The sequence below is a fragment of the Pan troglodytes genome, chromosome 15 (assembly GCF_028858775.2).
Source record: "Pan troglodytes isolate AG18354 chromosome 15, NHGRI_mPanTro3-v2.0_pri, whole genome shotgun sequence".
Classification (NCBI taxonomy): Eukaryota; Metazoa; Chordata; class Mammalia; order Primates; family Hominidae; genus Pan; species Pan troglodytes.
Window position 1 is genome coordinate 86,431,434 of NC_072413.2, and position 18,830 is coordinate 86,450,263.

At 36.8% G+C, this 18,830-nt stretch overlaps 1 protein-coding gene across 10 annotated transcripts in view; it reads left to right on the forward strand.

Moving 5' to 3' along the window:
• Positions 1 to 9,388, forward strand: part of SPATA7 (spermatogenesis associated 7) — a 53,881-nt gene extending 44,493 nt beyond the window's left edge. For 9 of the 10 annotated variants that reach the window (XM_054665712.2, XM_063792693.1, XM_054665713.2 and 6 more), the window contains 5 exons: positions 267 to 382; positions 2,101 to 2,154; positions 4,064 to 4,141; positions 8,476 to 8,530; positions 8,771 to 9,388. In XM_054665712.2, the coding sequence (XP_054521687.2) occupies positions 267 to 382; positions 2,101 to 2,154; positions 4,064 to 4,141; positions 8,476 to 8,530; positions 8,771 to 9,355 (888 nt within the window). In that variant the 3' untranslated portion in view covers positions 9,356 to 9,388. 10 annotated transcript variants of the gene reach the window in all.
• Positions 9,389 to 18,830: the final 9,442 nt, after the last annotated feature.

An 18,830-nucleotide genomic window follows, 5' to 3' on the forward strand; every position in this document is an offset into this window, starting at 1 on the left:
TTTCCCTTTATATGTTTATTTGTGGCAATTTCTTAATGTCATTTAAATGCCACTCATTAAAATACAAGAAATAAGTCATTTTACCTTTAAGTTTAAGAAAAAAGTGCTGGATGGATAGAAAAAGTATTCTAAAATATTCTTTGTTGTACTGTATAATTTTTATCTACTGGATATCTCTGTTCAATCACTTAAAATTTGCTGTGTTATATTCTGCTTTCGTAATGTATTTTTAAGCAAAAATAAAGATTTTTTTATTGCATCCCCAGGCATCTAATTGTGTGACATATGCTGCCAAAGAAAAAATAGCTCCTTTACCTTTAGAAGGGCATGACTCAACATGGGATGAGATTAAGGATGATGCTCTTCAGCATTCCTCACCAAGGTAAACAGTTCACAGGAGAAATAATTTCAACTGTCTTTAATTGCCTTCTTGTATAACAGACATATAGTATTTGCCACATAAGTACTATTTAATTGCATGCTCTAATCTATTTTGGTGTTATGTAATTCAATAACAGTTTTAGTTTTACCAAGGAAATTTTACAAATTGAAGTGCTTAATAAAAGTTGAAATGAATTAATTTTGCTAATTCATTAGTAAAGGAAAAAACCACACCAACTTGTATTATTTATTATCACTGTTCATTAAAAAAAATGATTTTCCCCAAGACAAGTCCTCTGGCAGTGATGCTAACCAGTTTACATGCCACAAATAGTACTGAAGAGCTTTACCATTTGAGGAGTCATAATTTGTGATTTTGAATATTCATCATATCCTAGTGCTTGACCAATCTGTGCTATATGAAGACACTATTTATTTATTTATTTATTTATTTATTTATTTATTTATTTATGAGACAGTCTCTCTCTGTTGTCCAGGCTGGAGTGCAGTGGTGCGGTCTGAGCTCACTGCAATGGAGGCACTCTTTAAAAACTACTCATCATGTTGAGTAATTAAGGAATATTATACATTAATTAGAAGGTAGTAGAAAACCTAAAAGATGCCTCGATAGTTTCAGTTGTCAAATGTATTTCCAGTGTCAGAGAGTGGATATGAAATGCCGGTGGAAGGGGTAGAAGAAAGGAAGGAGTAGAGATTAAAAAGAGGGCAAGAATAAGGTGTTATGTAGCAGACCACTAGGGAAGTACACACAATCCCCTCAGGCTCTGGCTTCTCCCTCAGGCCTTTGCTAGGGAGATCTCACCTGCTAAGGCCATGGAGAGTTCATTGTTAACTACCCTGTCTTTGAAATTTCTGGTGTTTCAACACATATAACTTATTATTTATTAATATAACTGCTCTTGAGCCAGTCTTCATTGAATATTAAGAATGACTTAAGGAAAGGAATATTTATCTTTTCTAATACTTTCTAAAAGAAGTAAAGTAGAATAGTATAATTGAGTATACCTGAATAAAATTTAGCTTCAAATTAATTATTGGTAACATAACTGAATAATAACAAAATTTATCATGATGACCACCTTTAAAAATATTTTCATAATAATGTATCTATATCCAGCATTATCTATACATTAACCTTAGTCAAATTGTCATTGTTTATACTAGAGAAGTGCCATAGTGTAGTTTTAAAAAGAATTGTGAATTTATACCTAGAAAAGTAGTTTAAAAACCTGTCTTTGCTGCTTATTAACATTAACCTTGGAAAGTTACTTAGCCTTTCTGACCCTTGGTGAACTCATCAGTAAATGGGAAAAATAATACACAGCCCACATGCCTGACTGGGTTGTTTAGAAGATTAAATTAGATATGGGTATGAGAGTGCTTTAAAAATTGCTGAAACATGTAATTACAGGTTGAGCATCCCAAATTTGAAAATCTGTAATTCACAATACTCCAAAATCCGACATGATGCCCAAAGGAAATGCTCATTGGAGCCTTTTTGGATTTCAGATTTTTGGATTGAGATGCTCAACTACTAAGTATATAATGGAAATATTCCAAAATCCAAATTCTGAAACACTTCTGGTTCCAAACATCTAAGATAAGGGCTATTCAGTGTGTACTAATATACAATGTTATTGAGTACTTATTGTATGCCAACCACTGTTTTGCTCAACTACTTTAACTTCCTCTTTCTAGGGCAATGTGTCGGTATTCCCTGAAGTCCCCTTCAACTCGTAAAATCTACTCTGAGTAAGATCTTTTTTAAGTCTTCGTTTTGCATAGTGGAATCAAGGATTAAGAATCAAAGAAACCATATTAAATAAGTCAGGATTGAACAATAATCTCTTTTTTTAAAACTGGCAAGTAATAAATGTACATATTCATGGAGTACCTAGTGATATTTTGATACATATACTGTACAGTGATTAGAACAGTTTAATTAGCATATCCATCATCTCGAACATTTTATCATTTCTTTGTGTTGGAAACATTGAGTATCCTTCTTCTAGCTATTTGAAACTATGTATTATTGTTAACCATGGTAGTCATCCTATAGTGGTATAGAACACTAGAGCTTACTCCTCCTATCTAGCTATAATTTTGTATCTTGTAACAAATCTCACCTTGTCCCTCATTCCCGTCTACCCTTCCCAGCCTCCAGTACCTTCTGTTCTACTTTCTACTTCTATGAAATCAACTGTTTTTAGCTTCCACATATGAGTGAGAACATGCGATGTTTAACTTTCTGTTGCTGGCTTATTTCACCAGCATCCATCCATGTTCCATCCATGTTGCCACAAATGACATGATTTTATTTGTTTTTATGGCTGAATAGTATTTCATGGTGTATATATACATTTTCTTTATCCATTCATCTGTGAACACTAATCTCTCTTACAACCAGCTTTGGGATATCAATCGTATAATACATACTAAATTTGAGAAACTGACCTGAATAATTTTCTCGAATTTATTTGAGAAATAATAACAACTTTCTGGAATAATTATCAATCACGTCATTTTTATCTCCAGTAGAAATTTGTCCCCAGGTATTACCTGATACTTTTTAATAATCAGTATCCATGATTCTTACTTATTTTATAAGTAAAAATAATAAAATAATAAAGAAGAGTTTTAGAGAAATGCAGACTTTTAATAGTTCAGGATACTCTTTCCAGAGGTTTCTAACCTCAGCAGTTCTTTGCAGATATTTTATTTGTAGATTTTAATGTTGTTTTAATTAAGTTACTCTTTTTAGGGAAAATAATTTATAAAATTTTATTTATTTTCAAATATGCTGTTTTTAAATAAGCAAGACCCTGTGAATCAGTTTGAAAGTGTAACTTTTTATTAAACATTTAAATCTATTATTTGATTTGCTTATTAACTCTTCCCTTATATTTGCTTATTCAGTAATTTAGTTACTTGCTACTTACATTTGGTATTAATTCACTAATTTCAGCTAATTAAAATCAAACATACAATAATATCCTAATTTTCTTGTAATAGCTACTAAAATATAGTTATAATAGAGAAGTGTGTTCAAGTAGTTAAAAATTACCACAAGATTTATGTTCACAAATTTTCCTATGAGAATTTTTCGTCTCCAAACGTTTTGAGAGAAAAAATAAATTTTTCTGCTTAGTAAATTTCTCAACCTTAAAACAAGATGCTGGCCTAGGGCTAGGAGAGGACTTCTTAGTTGAAGCTCCTGCTTCTCTGGACAACTTTCCTCTTCCTTCTTGCAAATGCTTTGCAGAGGGACTTGCACCTCTGCTGCTGGACCTGGTCAGGAGCAAGAGGAAATTTAAAACATTCCTCGGGAGTGCTTGCTCCCAGTGGATTGCATTTGATTGCGCCTTGTCCTTCGTTGCTTTCTTTTTGTGTTGTTTAATTCTGCTTGTTTTTTACTGCTATGGATGTTGCAGATATCTGTGAAATTTTACTCTATTAGGTCATCACCTTTAGTAAATATTTATCCTTGCATAATTTGAGAAGGTAGACATGTTTGTTTTGTAATATTCCCCTTAGTAATATGAGATAGAAGTACATTGGTAATGGTAGAGATAGATATTTCTAATTAGGTACTAATGTTTCTTACAGTTTTCAGAATAAGTAAGGAATAATTTTTATGCTATATATTGCCTTCCTTTTACAGTGAAGAAGAACTGTTGTATCTGAGTTTCATTGAAGATGTAACAGATGAAATTTTGAAACTTGGTTTATTTTCAAACAGGTTAGTTTTTTTAATTGTGTTATGTTAATTCAGGAGTACATTAAATATTCTTCATATTTCTTCATATGATGTTAAAATTTTAAAGTTATTTTCCCATATTAGGAAATGAAAAAATATATTGCTTTCTTGGAAACTTATTATTATAATTGATAGCAAGTTGTAAAGAATGTTTAATTCATACTCTAGGGGAAGTTCGCCACTTGGGAGAATTAAAGAATAGAGCTTTTATTCATGTTAATATTATATCCCTTGAGTTATAAGTGACTAGTGAAGGAAGATCTTTATCACTTATTTGCAAAGCTCCATAATCCCATTTTACTACCTAAAATTGTCATGAGAATCAAAAGCAAGCATTTTTGGTGCAACCATTATTAGTATTAGATCTAGTAAAATGAGAACAAATTAAGAGCTAGGTTTGCACGCTGTAAGTTAAATGGAAAGTTTGCAAAACCAGATTAGCTATTGCATAGCTTAAGGAAACTGTGTGTCCTGAATTTAGCTTGAACATTTATGTATCTAAGATTCATTGAGCACTGAGCTCTACTTTATGTTATGTAACCTAGGACCCTATTATGTATACTACTTGCTTTCTCTGTCATAATAATATGCCAAGCATAGACATTTTTAATAAATTATTTCTATCCTCTACATCAAGTTTTTTAAAAAATTAAAGCAAACATTTTCATTATTGGTATAAAAAGGCATATCAAAAAGAACTAAGATTTTTGGCATTAATTCTGTTGACCCCTTTCATTTTAAAAAGTTTGTTAATAATATTTGCATAATATGGGTAAAGAGTTTCAGGATACATAATGAAAAGTTTTGGCAATCTGTATCACAATATGAATATACTTAACACTGCTGAATCGTGCACTTAAAAATGGTTAAGATGATAAGTTTGGTTAGTTTTTGCCACCACAAGAAAAAAAGTACACATACAAAATCATATGTATTTATGCTTAAAGTTTTATGTTTTTCTCAAGATTATAAGACTGTTTATTACAGCATTTTTATAATTGTACCAAAAACCAGAATCAACCTAAATGTTTAATGGTAAATGTTTGGTTGAATAAACTGTGGAATATATATGAAATGTGAGGTCTGTTTAGGGATTAAAAATGATGTTGAAGTGAATTTACAGATATAGAAAGATGTTAAAGATATATGTCATTGATTAGAAAAAACAAAATAGGGCTGGGCGCAGTGGCTCACACCAGTAATCCCAGCACTTTGGGAGGCTAAGGTGGGCGGATCACAAGGTCAGGAGTTCAACACCAGCCTGGCCAATATGGTGAAACCCCATCTCTACTAAAAATACAAAAATTAGCTGGGCGTGGTGGTGTGCGCCTGTAGTCCCAGCTACTCAGGTGGGTGAGGCAGGAGAATCGCTTGAACCCCACAAGGCGGAGGTTGCAGTGAGCTGAGATCGCGCCACCGCACTCCATCTTGGGCGACAGAGTGAGACTCTGTCTCAGAAAAAAAAAAAAAAGAAAAAGAAAAAAGAAAAAACAAGATAGATACCCAAATAGTATGTATTGTTTAATTACAAGTTGGTAAAGAAATACAAATGAATAGAAAAAATGCCTAGTAGCGAATATTCTAAAATGTTAACAATAGTTGTAAAAAGTAGAATACAGATTTCTTGGGTTTTAAAAAAAATTGTGAAATAATTCAGAACTACTAACTCTGAGGTTGGTTCATAACTTCACTGATGCTAGCAAATGATAACAAAGGAAATTAGTTGTTTTTTAAGAAACTGTTGATACATTCCTGTGATAGAGAGGTGAGCATGGTGTTCTAGAATGAAGAAATTCTGTGGAGCCAGACACATCTGGGTTAAATTCTCCTAAAGGCTTTTGACCTCAGGGGAGAGGAAATTATCATCTTAGAGATGTGGCTTTCTCGTCTTTAAAATGGTTTTTACACTATCTTTCCCTCCCTACATTGGTCAGAACTAGAGGTAAAATGATTATTATGACTAGCACAGTAGCACTTAATGGAAATTAATAGGTGATAACTTTTAAATTATTATGTGGATTTACCATCAGTGGGAGTTTTTAAATTTTTTTATTATTTTTTAAAATTTTGTGAGGTACACAGTAGGTATGTATATTTAAGGGGTACATGAGATGTTTTGATACAGGCAAGCATTGTGAAATAAGAACGTCACGGAGAATGGGGTATCCATCCTCTCAAGCATTTATCCTTTGAGTTACAAACGATCAGATTACATTCTCTAAGTTATTTTAAATGTACAATTAAGTTACTATTGACTGTAGTCACCCTGTTGTGCTGTCAAATGGTCTTATTCATTCTTTCTATGTTTTTGTACCCATTAACTACCCCACTTAACCTGCAGCCCTCTACTACCCTTCCCAGCCTCTGTTAACCATCCTTCTACTCTCTATGTCCATGAGTTCAATTGTTTTGATTTTTAGATCCCACAAATACGTGGGAGCATGCAATGTTTGTCTTTCTGTGCCAGGCTCATTTCACTTAATATAATGATCTCCAGTTCCGTCCATATTGTTGCAGATCACAGGATCTCACTTTTTTAATGGCTGAATAGTACTCCATGGTGTATATGTACTACGTTTTTTTATCCATTCATTTGTCAATGGACACTTAGTTGCTTCCAAATCTTAGCTGTCATAAACAGTGCTACGACAAACATAAGAGTGCAGGTATCTCTTCGATATCCTGACTTACTTCCTTTTGGGATTGCTGGAACATATGGTAGCTCAATTTCTAGTTTTTTGAGGGACCTCCAAACTGTTCTCCATAGTGGTTGAACTAATAGTTTACATTCTTACCAACAGTGTGCAAGGATTCCCTTTTCTCCACATCCTCACCAGCATTTATTATTGCTTGTTTTTGCATATAAGCCATTTTAACTGGAGTGAGATGATACCTCATTGTAGTTTTGATTTGCATTCCTCTGATGATCAGTGATGTGTGGAATACCTTTTCATATTCCTGTCTACAATTCGTATGTCTTTTGAGAATTGTCTATTCAAATCTTTTGCCCATTTTTTGATTGGGTTATTAGATTTTTCCCTATAAATCTAATAGTAAATAGTTGTTTGAGCTCCTTATATATTCTGGTTATTAATTCCTTGTCAGAGGGTTAGTTTGCAAATATTTTCTCCCATTCTGTGGATTGTCTCTTCACTTTGTTGGTTATATCCTTTGCTGTGTGGAAGCTTTTTAATTTGTGATCCCATTTGTCCATGTTTGCTTTGGTTGCCTGTGCTTGTGGGATATTACTCAAGAAGTCTTTGCCAGACCAGTGTCCTAGAGATTTTCCCTCAATGTTTTCATTTAGTAGTTCCATAGTTTCAGAACTTATATTTAAGTCTTTCATCTATTTTGATTTGATTTTTGTATGTGGTGAGAGATAGGGGTCTAGTTTCATTCTTTTGCATATGGGTATCCAGTTTTCCCATTACCATTTATTGAAGAGACTGCCTTTTCCCCAGTGTATGTATGTTCTTGGCAACTTTGTCAAAAATGAGTTCACTGTAGGTGTGTGGATTTGTTTCTGAGTTCTCTATTCTGTTCCATTGGTCTGTGTCTGTTTTTATGCCTGACCATGCTGTTTTGGTTACTGTAGCTCTGTACTATAATTTGAAGTCAGGTAACATGATTCCACCAGTTTTGTTCTTTTTACTTAGGATAGCTTTGGCTATTCTGGGTCTTTTGTGGTTTCATGTACATTTTAGGATTTTTTTTTCTATTTCTGTGAATAATGTCACTGCTATTTTGATAGGGATTGCATTGACTCTGTAGATTGCTTTGGGTGGTGTGGGCATTTTAACAATATTGATTCTTACAATCCATGAATTTGGAATATTTTTCCTTTTTTTTTTTTGGTGTCCTTTTCCATTTTGTTCATTGGTGTTTTATACTTTAATATAGGAATTTTTAAAAGTATAATTTAGGAAGGATTATAAAATATCTCTGTAAGAGGTTTTTCTTTAGGGTTTGGTTGTGTGTGTGTGTGTGTGTGTGTGTGTAAATATCGGGGTAGAGAGGCTTTGGGTGTTTGCATATGTCTGTGAGAGAAAAACAGCTTTTTGGTGGTGGGGTGAGAAAAAGGAGAATTTTATTCAAAGAAATAAAAGTAGCATACAGTCTTTCAGAAATATGTAATGTGAAGCAAATGCATAATGGAAGAACTTAGAACAGGAAAGGATTAGTCTTCAGCTTTACAGAGAAAAAGAAAAATCTGAAAAACATTTTTCAACCTTTGTAGTTTCAGTGTTACGTGGCTAGTTTATATTTAGATGATTTTCTGATTTTGAGACATTAACATTTTTGTTTATCATTTGTAGGTTTTTAGAACGACTGTTCGAGCGACATATAAAACAAAATAAACATTTGGAGGAGGTTTGTCTTTCCTTATAACTTCATTAGAAAAATTATAATGTAAAAATAATTTTATGGTTTTTTTCATACCTTCAAACAATACATTAAAAGCAAGTGCTTTTTTTTTCCCTTGAACTTTTTTGAGGGTGGTGGTGGGAGAAGTGAAAGGAAAAGTATTAATCCTGTGAGATTTTCAGCACTGCAGTCAAAATTTAATTTGACTCAATTAATGTAATTAGTCTCATCTTTTCTTAATCCTAGGAAAAAATGCGCCACCTGCTGCATGTCCTGAAAGTAGACTTAGGCTGCACATCGGAGGAAAACTCGGTAAAGCAAAATGTTGTTGATATGTTGAATGTATTTGATTTTGAAAAGCCTGGGAATTCAGAACCAAATGAATTAAAAAATGAAAGTGAAGTAACAATTCAGCAGGAACGTCAACAATACCAAAAGGCTTTGGATATGTTATTGTCGGCACCAAAGGATGAGAACGAGATATTCCCTTCACCAACTGAATTTTTCATGCCTATTTATAAATCAAAGCATTCAGAAGGGGTTATGATTCAACAGGTGAATGATGAAACAAATCTTGAAACTTCAACTTTGGATGAAAATCATCCAAGTATTTCAGACAGTTTAACAGATCAGGAAACTTCTGTGAATGTCATTGAAGGTGATAGTGACCCTGAAAAGGTTGAGATTTCAAATGGATTATGTGGTCTTAACACATCACTCTCCCAATCTGTTCAGTTCTCCAGTGTCAAAGGCGACAATAATCATGACATGGAGTTATCAACTCTTAAAATCATGGAAATGAGCATTGAGGACTGCCCTTTGGATGTTTAATCTTCATTAATAAATACCTCAAATGGCCAGTAACTCAATATTACTTTTCTTCCTTTTTTAAAATGTATGTATAAGATTTCTGTATTGGTTTTCTGTGCTGCAATAGTAAGTTACCAGAAACCTAGCGGCCTAACGTGCCACACATTTATTATTCATCCCACAGTTTTGTGGATCAGGAGTGTAGGCACAGCTTAGTTGGGTCCTCTGTCCTGGGTCTCACAAGGCTACCCCACAATCAAGGCAGTGGCTGGGGCCATGTTTTCATTTAGAGGCTTGTTGGCAGAATTAGCCTCCTTGCAGTTATAGATTTGAGGGCTTCGTTGTCTTGCTGACCAGTGGCTAGAGGCTGCCTATAGTTCTCTGCCACTTGGCCCTTTCCTTAGGGAAATTATAACATGGCTGCTTGCTTTTTTAAGGATATCAGGAAAACCAGAGATATTCTGCTAACAAGATGGAGTCTTCTATAATGTAACATAATCACAGGAGTGACTTTCTATCACCTTTACCGTGTTCTTTTGGGTAGAAGCAAGTCACAGGTCTTGCCCACACTTAAGGGTTGGGAATATATACAAGGGTGTGAATGCCAGAACACAGGAATCACTGGGGTCATCTGAGGACCTGCTGGCCACAATTTCTAAAATCACTTTTCAGAGGAAAACATATTTTACCCATATTTTCAGAGGAACATATTTTACCCAGACATAAGCGGTTTTGTAGGCTATGGGAAATGGTTTATGATCTGGTGTGAGTCTTGAAGCGTTGGACCTTGTCTGCAATATCTTGAATTTTGTTTTCTCACTTTTCCTGCAATATCTAAAGCCTCAAGGACCTTTCAGTTGTCAGTGACCCAGGGAATTCTGTCAGCTGGCTGAGATGTTGTCTCTTGTTGTGAGTGCAAACATTTAGTCAGACCTGTCTGAAGCCCTCTCCTACCCTTGTAGCTCATGAATGAGACCCTTACTATTAGAACATGGCCCAGCAGATTCATCTCTAATTATACCTTTTTAACTATTTACAATAATATAATTGAATATTTGTGTGCCCGTTATGTACAAAGTTTCATGCCTAGATACTGTGGAGGATAAAAACAATAACCCATTTTGTTTTTATAAGCTATATTTTAATTTTATATTTAAAAAAATACAACCCAGGTATTCTTCTAAAAACTTAACAGTGACTTCCAAGTATCCTGTTCTTTAACTCGGGTTTTTATCATCCTTTGGCCATAGCAGTGTTTCCCAAAGGGTGGTACTTACCACTGGAGACCTGAGAGTTGATTTTAGTGGTATGTGGATGACAGGTCCATCTCATTCATGGGATGCTGACCATCACCACTGTCTTCAGGATAAGACACAGGTACAACCTGCAAAGCACAATATGGTGGGACTGAGCACCCAACCCACTTTTCACCTCCACTGTCGGAATCCCCAATTCACCCTGCTACAACCCTTTTTTGGCACACCTGCCCCTCAGCCCTCACCTCTGGACTTCTTCCCTTTAACCCTGTAAGCAACACCGTCTATCCCCTCTTGCAGTCCTCTTAAACCTCCTGAAATAACCTTGGCTCTATTCTTGGTCCCCAGCCTGGGTCTCCCCATCTGTTAGATCTTTACCCCTCTATTTGCTTCTTGGGTTCTGTTGTTCCTCAGCCCCAGGGTTCCTTTCTTCAGTCCCAGCCTCACTCTTTCACAAACCCCCTCTTCCCATTCCCCATGTAACTACCCCAGACCTACTGGCCTGGCCCAAATTTTCCTTCCTTGGCTGGAGCTACCATCTGTCTTTCCGGAGGCATTCTCAGAAACTATCTCCTGGCTGCTGTTCTCCAACACTTTGGTCCAAGCCCCAGACCTGCCCTATTTGACATTCAGTCTTCATGCTCTAACTCTGGGTACAGCTTCTTGTCTCTGGGGCCATGACCCATCCTAATTTGCATACCTATTAGGACAATTTGTTGTTATCCTTTAGTTTCCCTTTAAGTTTTAAAAGGTGAGTTGATTTAAAGAAATATTAAAAATGGTTCTTGAATGTGGCAAAAGTATTATAGTATGAAGGTAGGATGTGGGTGGTAAGTTTGGGAAACAGCACTTAAACTCTTCTAGCAGCATCTTTTTTTATCCCTAAGACATCTTGTTACAGCATCAAGCAACATCTTTATATCTTCGCCTCTTCCTTCTCACACAGCCCATCAACTGAGGCTGAGAGGCATGATGAATGTGAGTGTGTCTTCTGAGCCAGGTTGCCTGGATTTGATTCCTTTTGAGCTGTGACTTTGAGCTGGGTTACTGAGCCTGTGTGTGTTTTCTCATATCTTGGATGGGGGTAATTATAGAGCCTTTATCATAGAATACAAGAATTAAATGAGCTTGCATGATAAATACAGGCTGCTGCTACTTTTTTTTTTTTGCTATTTATTTTTTATTTCAGTAGGATTTTGGGAACAGGTGATGTTTGGTTACATGAATAAGTTCTTCATTGGTGACTTCTGAGATTTTGGTGCACCCAGCACCTAAGCAGTGTACATTGTACCCAATGTGTAGTCTTTTATCCCTCACTCCCCGCCTACCCTTTCCCCTCAGCCCCCAAAGTCCATTGTATTATTCTTATGCCTTTGCATCCTCATAGCTTAGCTCCCACTTATGAGTGGGAACATACAATGTTTGGTTTTCCATTCCTGAGTTACTTCACTTAGAATAATGGTCTCCAATTCCGTCTAGGTTGCTGCAAATGCCATTATTTCATTCCTTTTTATGGCTGAGTAGTATTCAATTGTGTGTGTGTGTATATATATATACACACATCACATTTTCATTATCCACTTGTTGATCAATGGGCATATGGGCTGGTTCCATATTTTTGCAATTGTGAATTGTACTCCTATAAACATGCGTGTGCAAGTTATCTTTTTTGTATAATGACTTCTTTTCCTCTGGGTAGATACCCAGGAGTGGGATTGCTGGATCAAATGGTAGATCTACCTTTAGTTCTTTAAGGAATCTCCACACTGTTTTCCATAGTGGTTGCACTAGTTTACATTCCCACTAACAGTGTAAAAGTGTTCCCTGTTCACCACATCCACACCAATATCTACTATTTTTTAATTTTTTGATTATGGCCATTCTTGGAACAGTAAGGTGGTATCGCATTGTGGTTTTGATTTGCAGTTCCTTGATAATTAGTGATGTTGAACATTTTTTCATATGTTTATTGGCCATTTGTATATCTTCTTTTGAGAATTGTCTGTTCATGTCCTTAGCCCATTGTTGATGGGATTGTTTTTGTTTCTTGCTGATTTGTTTGAGTTACTTGTAGATTCTGGATATTAGTCCTTTGTCAGATGTATAGATTGCAAAGATTTTCTTCACTCTGTGGGTTGTCTGTTTACTGATTATTTCTTTTGCTATGCAGAATCATTTTAGTTTACCTAAGTTTCATCTGTTTATCTCTGTTTTTGTTGCATTTGCGTTTGGGTTCTTGGTCATGACACTTAGCCTAAGCCAGTGTCTAGAAAGGTTTTTCTGATGTTATATTCTAGAATTTTTATAGTTTCAGGTCTTAGATTTAAGTCTTTGATCCATCCTGAGTTGATTTTTCCATAAGGTGAGAGATGAGGATCGAGTTTCATTCTTCTACACGTGGCTTACCAATTGTCCCAGCACCATTTGTTGAATAGCTTTGTTGACAGTCAGCTGACTGCAAATATGTGGCTACATTTCTGGGTTGTTTATTCCATTCCTTTGGTCTATATGCCTTTTTGTTTGTTTGTTTGTTTGTTTTTGAGGCAGAGTCTCACTCTGTCACCCAAGCTGGAGTGCAGTGGCGCGATCTGGGCTCACTGCAACTTCTGCCTCCTGGGTTCAAGCGATTCTCCTACCTCAGCCTCCCAAGTAGCTGAGATTACAGGCACCTGCCACCATGCCCAGCTAATTTTTGTAGTTTTAGTTTGTAGTTTGTAGTTTTAATAGAGACGGGGTTTCACCATGTGGGCCATGTTGGCCAGGCTGTCTCAAACTCCAGCATAGAAGGTATGTTCCTTCTATGCTGATTTTGCTGAGGGTTTTAATCATAAAGGGATGCTGGATTTTGTCAAATGCTTCGGTCTATTCAGATGATCATGTGATTTTTGTTTTTAATTCTGTTTATGTGGTATATCACATTTATTGATTTTCAGATGTTAAACCATCCCTGCAGGCCTGGTATGAAACCCACTTGATCGTGATGGATCATCTTTTTGATATGCTGTTGGATTCGGTTAGCTAGGATTTCGTTGAGGATTTTTGCATCTGTGTTCATCAGGGATATTGGTCCATAGTTTTGTTTTTTTGATATGTCCTTTCCTGGTTTTGGTATTAGGGTGATCATGGCTTCATAGAATGATTTAGGGAGGATTCCCTCTTTATCTTTTGGAATAGTGTCCATAGGATTGGTACCAATTCTTCTTTGAATGTCTGATAGAATTCAGCTGTGAATTCATCTGGTCCTGGAATTTTTGTTTTTTTGTTAGTAATTTTTTTTTTTTTTTTTTTTTTTTAGATAGAGTCTCGCTCTGTCACCTAGGCTGGAGTGCAGTGGTGCAATCTCAGCTCACTGCTGCAACCTCTACCTCTTGGTTTCAAGCAACTCTCCTGCCTCAGCCTCCCAAGTAGCTGGAATTACAGGTGCCTGCCACTGCACCCAGCTAATTTTTGTATTTTTAGTAGAGACAGGGTTTCACCATGTTGGCCAGACTGGTCTTGAACTCCTGACCTCGTGATCCACCCGCCTTGGCCTCCCAAAGTGCTGGGATTACAGGCGTGAGCCACTGTGCCCAGCCTATTTTTGTTGGTAATTTTTAAATTACCATTTCAATCTCACTGCTCGTTATTGGTCTGTTTAGAGTTTTCTGTTTCTTCCTGTTTAATCTAGGAGGGTTGTATATTTCCAGGAATGTATCCATCTCCTCTAGGTTTTCTAGTTTGTGCATGTAAAGCTGTTCATAGTAGCCTTGAATCATCTTTTTTGTTTCTGTGGTATCGGTTGTAATATGTCCTGCTTATTTCTTTTATTTATTTATTTATTTATTATTATTATACTTTAAGTTTTAGGGTACATGTGCACAATGTGCAGGTTAGTTACATATGTATACATGTGCCATGCTGGTGCACTGCACCCACTAACTGGTCATCTAGCATTAGGTATATCTCCCAATGCCATCCCTCCCCCCACCCCACGACCCCACAACAGTTCCCAGAGTGTGATGTTCCCTTTCCTGTGTCCATGTGTTCTCATTGTTCAATTCCCACCTATGAGTGAGAACATGTGGTGTTTGGTTTTCTGTCCCTGAGATAGTTTGCTCAGAATGATGGTTTCCAGCTTCATCCATGTTCCCACAAAGGACATAAACTCATCCTTTTTTATGGCTGCATAGTATTCCATGGTGTGTATGTGCCACATTTTCTTAATCCAGTCTATCATTGATGGACATTTGGGTTGGTTCCAAGTCTTTGCTATTGTGAATAATGCCGCAATAAACATACATGTGCATGTGTCTTTATAGCAGCATGATTTATAGTCCTTTGGGTATATACCCAGTAATGGGATTGCTGGGTCAAATGGTATTTCTAGTTCTAGATCCCTGAGGAATTGCCACACTGACTTTCACAATGGTTGAACTAGTTTACAGTCCCACCAACAGTGTAAAAGTGTTCCTATTTCTCCACATCCTCTCCAGCACCTGTTGTTTCCTGACTTTTTAATGATCGCCATTCTAACTGGTGTGAGATGATATCTCATTGTGGTTTTGATTTGCATTTCTCTGATGGCCAGTGATGGTGAGCAGTTTTTCATGTGTTTTTTGGCTGCATAAATGTCTTCTTTTGAGAAGTGTCTGTTCATGTCCTTTGCCCACTTTTTGATGGGGTTGTTTGTTTTTTTCTTGTAAATTTGTTTGAGTTCGTTGTAGATTCTGGATATTAGCCCTTTGTCAGATGAGTAGGTTGTGAAAATTTTCTCCCATTTTTTAGGTTGCCTGTTCACTCTGATGGTAGTTTCTTTTGCTGTGCAGAAGCTCTTTAGTTTAATTAGATCCCATTTGTCAATTTTGGCTTTTGTTGCCATTGCTTTTGGTGTTTTAGACATGAAGTCCTTGCCCATGCCTATGTCCTGAATGGTAATGCCTAGGTTTTCTTCTAGGGTTTTTATGGTTTTAGGTCTAACATTTAAGTCTTTAATCCATCCTGAATTGATTTTCGTATAAGGTGTAAGGAAGGGATCCAGTTTCAGCTTTCTACATATGGCTAGCCAGTTTTCCCAGCACCATTTATTAAATAGGGAATCCTTTCCCCATTGCTTGTTTTCCTCAGGTTTGTCAAAGATCAGATAGTTGTAGATATGCGGCGTTATTTCTGAGGGCTCTGTTCTGTTCCATTGATCTATATCTCTGTTTTGGTACCAGTACCATGCTGTTTTGGTTACTGTAGCCTTGTAGTATAGTATGAAGTCAGGTAGTGTGATGCCTCCAGCTTTGTTCTTTTGGCTTAGGATGGACTTGGCGATGCAGGCTCTTTTTTGGTTCCATATGAACTTTAAAGTAGTTTTTTCCAGTTCTGTGAAGAAAGTCATTGGTAGCTTGATGGGGATGGCATTGAATCTGTAAATTACCTTGGGCAGTATGGCCATTTTCACAATATTGATTCTTTCTACCCATGAGCATGGAATGTTCTTCCACTTGTTTGTATCCTCTTTTATTTCCTTGAGCAGTGGTTTGTAGTTCTCCTTGAAGAGGTCCTTCACATCCCTTGTAGGTTGGATTCCTAGGTATTTTATTCTCTTTGAAGCAATTGTGAATGGGAGTTCACTCATGATTTGTCTCTCTGTTTGTCTGTTGTTGGTGTATAAGAATGCTTGTGATTTTTGTACATTGATTTTGTATCCTGAGACTTTGCTGAAGTTGCTTATCAGCTTAAGGAGATTTTGGGCTGAGACAGTGGGGTTTTCTAGATATACAATCATGTCATCTGCAAACAGGGACAGTTTGACTTCCTCTTTTCCTAATTGAATACCCTTTATTTCCTTCTCCTGCCTAATTGCCCTGGCCAGAACTTCCAACACTATGTTGAATAGGAGTGGTGAGAGAGGGCATCCCTGTCTTGTGCCAGTTTTCAAAGGGAATGCTTCCAGTTTTTGCCCATTCAGTATGATATTGGCTGTGGGTTTGTCATAGGTAGCTCTTATTATTTTGAAATACGTCCCATCAATACCTAATTTATTGAGAGTTTTTAGTATGAAAGGTTGTTGAATTTTGTCAAAGGCCTTTTCTGCATCTATTGAGATAATCATGTGTTTTTTGTCTTTGGTTCTGTTAATATGCTGGATTACCTTTATTGATTTGCGTATATTGAACCAGCCTTGCATCCCAGGGATGAAGCCCACTTGATCATGGTGGATAAGCTTTTTGATGTGCTGCTGGATTCGGTTTGCCAGTATTTTATTGAGGATTTTTGTATCAATGTTCATCAAGGATATTGGTCTAAAATTCTCTTTTTTGGTTGTATCTCTGCCCGGCTTTGGTATCAGGATGATGCTGGCCTCATAAAATGAGTTAGGGAGGATTCCCTCTTTTTCTATGGATTGGAATAGTTTCAGAAGGAATGGTACCAGTTCCTTCTTGTACCTCTGGTAGAATTCGGCTGTGAATCCATCTGGTCCTGGACTCTTTTTGGTTGGTAAGCTATTGATTATTGCCACAATTTCAGATCCTGTTATTGGTCTATTCAGAGATTCAACTTTTCCTGGTTTAGTCTTGGGAGGGTGTATGTGTTGAGGAATTTTTTTTTTTTTTTTTTTTGAGACGGAGTCTCGCTCTGTCGCCCAGGCTGGAGTGCAGTGGCGCGATCTCGGCTCACTGCAAGCTCCGCCTCCCGGGTTCACGCCATTCTCCTGCCTCAGCCTCCCGAGTAGCTGGGACCACAGGCGCCCGCCACCACGCCCGGCTAATTTTTTGTATTTTTAGTAGAGACGGGGTTTCACCGTGTTAGCCAGGATGGTCTCGATCTCCTGACCTCGTGATCCGCCCGCCTCGGCCTCCCAAAGTGCTGGGATTACAGGCGTGAGCCACCGCGCCCGGCCGTGTTGAGGAATTTATGCATTTCTTCTAGATTTTCTAGTTTATTTGCATAGAGGTGTTTGTAGTATTCTCTGATGGTAGTTTGTATTTCTGTGGGATTGGTGGTGATTTCCCTCTTTATCATTTTTTATTGCGTCTATTTGATTCTTCTCTCTTTTTTTGTTTATTAGTCTTGCTAGCAGTCTATCAATTTTGTTGATCCGTTCAAAAAACCAGGTCCTGGATTAATTAATTTTTTGAAGGGTTTTTTGTGTCTCTATTTCCTTCAGTTCTGCTCTGATTTTAGTTATTTCTTGCCTTCTGCTAGCTTTTGAATGTGTTTGCTCTTGCTTTTCTAGTTATTTTAATTGTGATGTTAGGGTGTCAATTTTGGATCTTTCCTGCTTTCTCTTGTGGGCATTTAGTGCTATAAATTTCCCTCTACACACTGCTTTGAGTGCGTCCCAGAGATTCTGGTATGTGGTGTCTTTGTTCTCGTTGGTTTCAAAGAACATCTTTATTTCTGCCTTCGTTTCGTTATGTACCCAGTAGTCATTCAGGAGCAGGTTGTTCAGTTTCCATGTAGTTGAGCGGTTTTGAGTGAGATTCTTAATCCTGAGTTCTAGTTTGATTGCCCTGTGGTCTGAGAGATAGTTTTTATAATTTCTGTTCTTTTACATTTGTTGAGGAGAGCTTTACTTCCAAGTATGTGGTCAATTTTGGAATAGGTGTGGTGTGGTGCTGAAAAAAATGTACATTCTGTTGATTTGGGGTGAGAGTTCTGTAGATGTCTATTATGTCTGCTTGGTGCAGAGCTGAGTTCAGTTCCTGGGTATCCTTGTTGACTTTCTGTCTCGTTGATGTGTCTAATGTTGACAGTGGGGTGTTAAAGTCTCCCATTATTAATGTGTGGGAGTCTAAGTCTCTTTGTAGGTCACTCAGGACTTGCTTTATGAATCTGGGTGCTACTGTATTGGGTGCATATATATTTAGGATAGTTAGCTCTTCTTGTTGAATTGATCCCTTTACCATTACGTAATGGCCTTCTTTGTCTCTTTTGATCTTTGTTGGTTTAAAGTCTGTTTTATCAGAGACTAGGATTGCAACCTCTGCCTTTTTTTGTTTTCCATTTGCTTGGTAGATCTTCCTCCATCCTTTTATTTTGAGCCTATGTGTGTCTCTGCACGTGAGATGGGTTTCCTGAATACAGCACACTGATGGGTCTTGACTCTTTATCCAGTTTGCCAGTCTGTATCTTTTAATTGGAGCATTTAGTCCATTTACATTTAAAGTTAATATTGTTATGTGTGAATTTGATCATGTCATTATGATGTTAGCTGGTTATTTTGCTCATTAGTTGATGTAGTTTCTTCATAGTCTCGATGGTCTTTACAT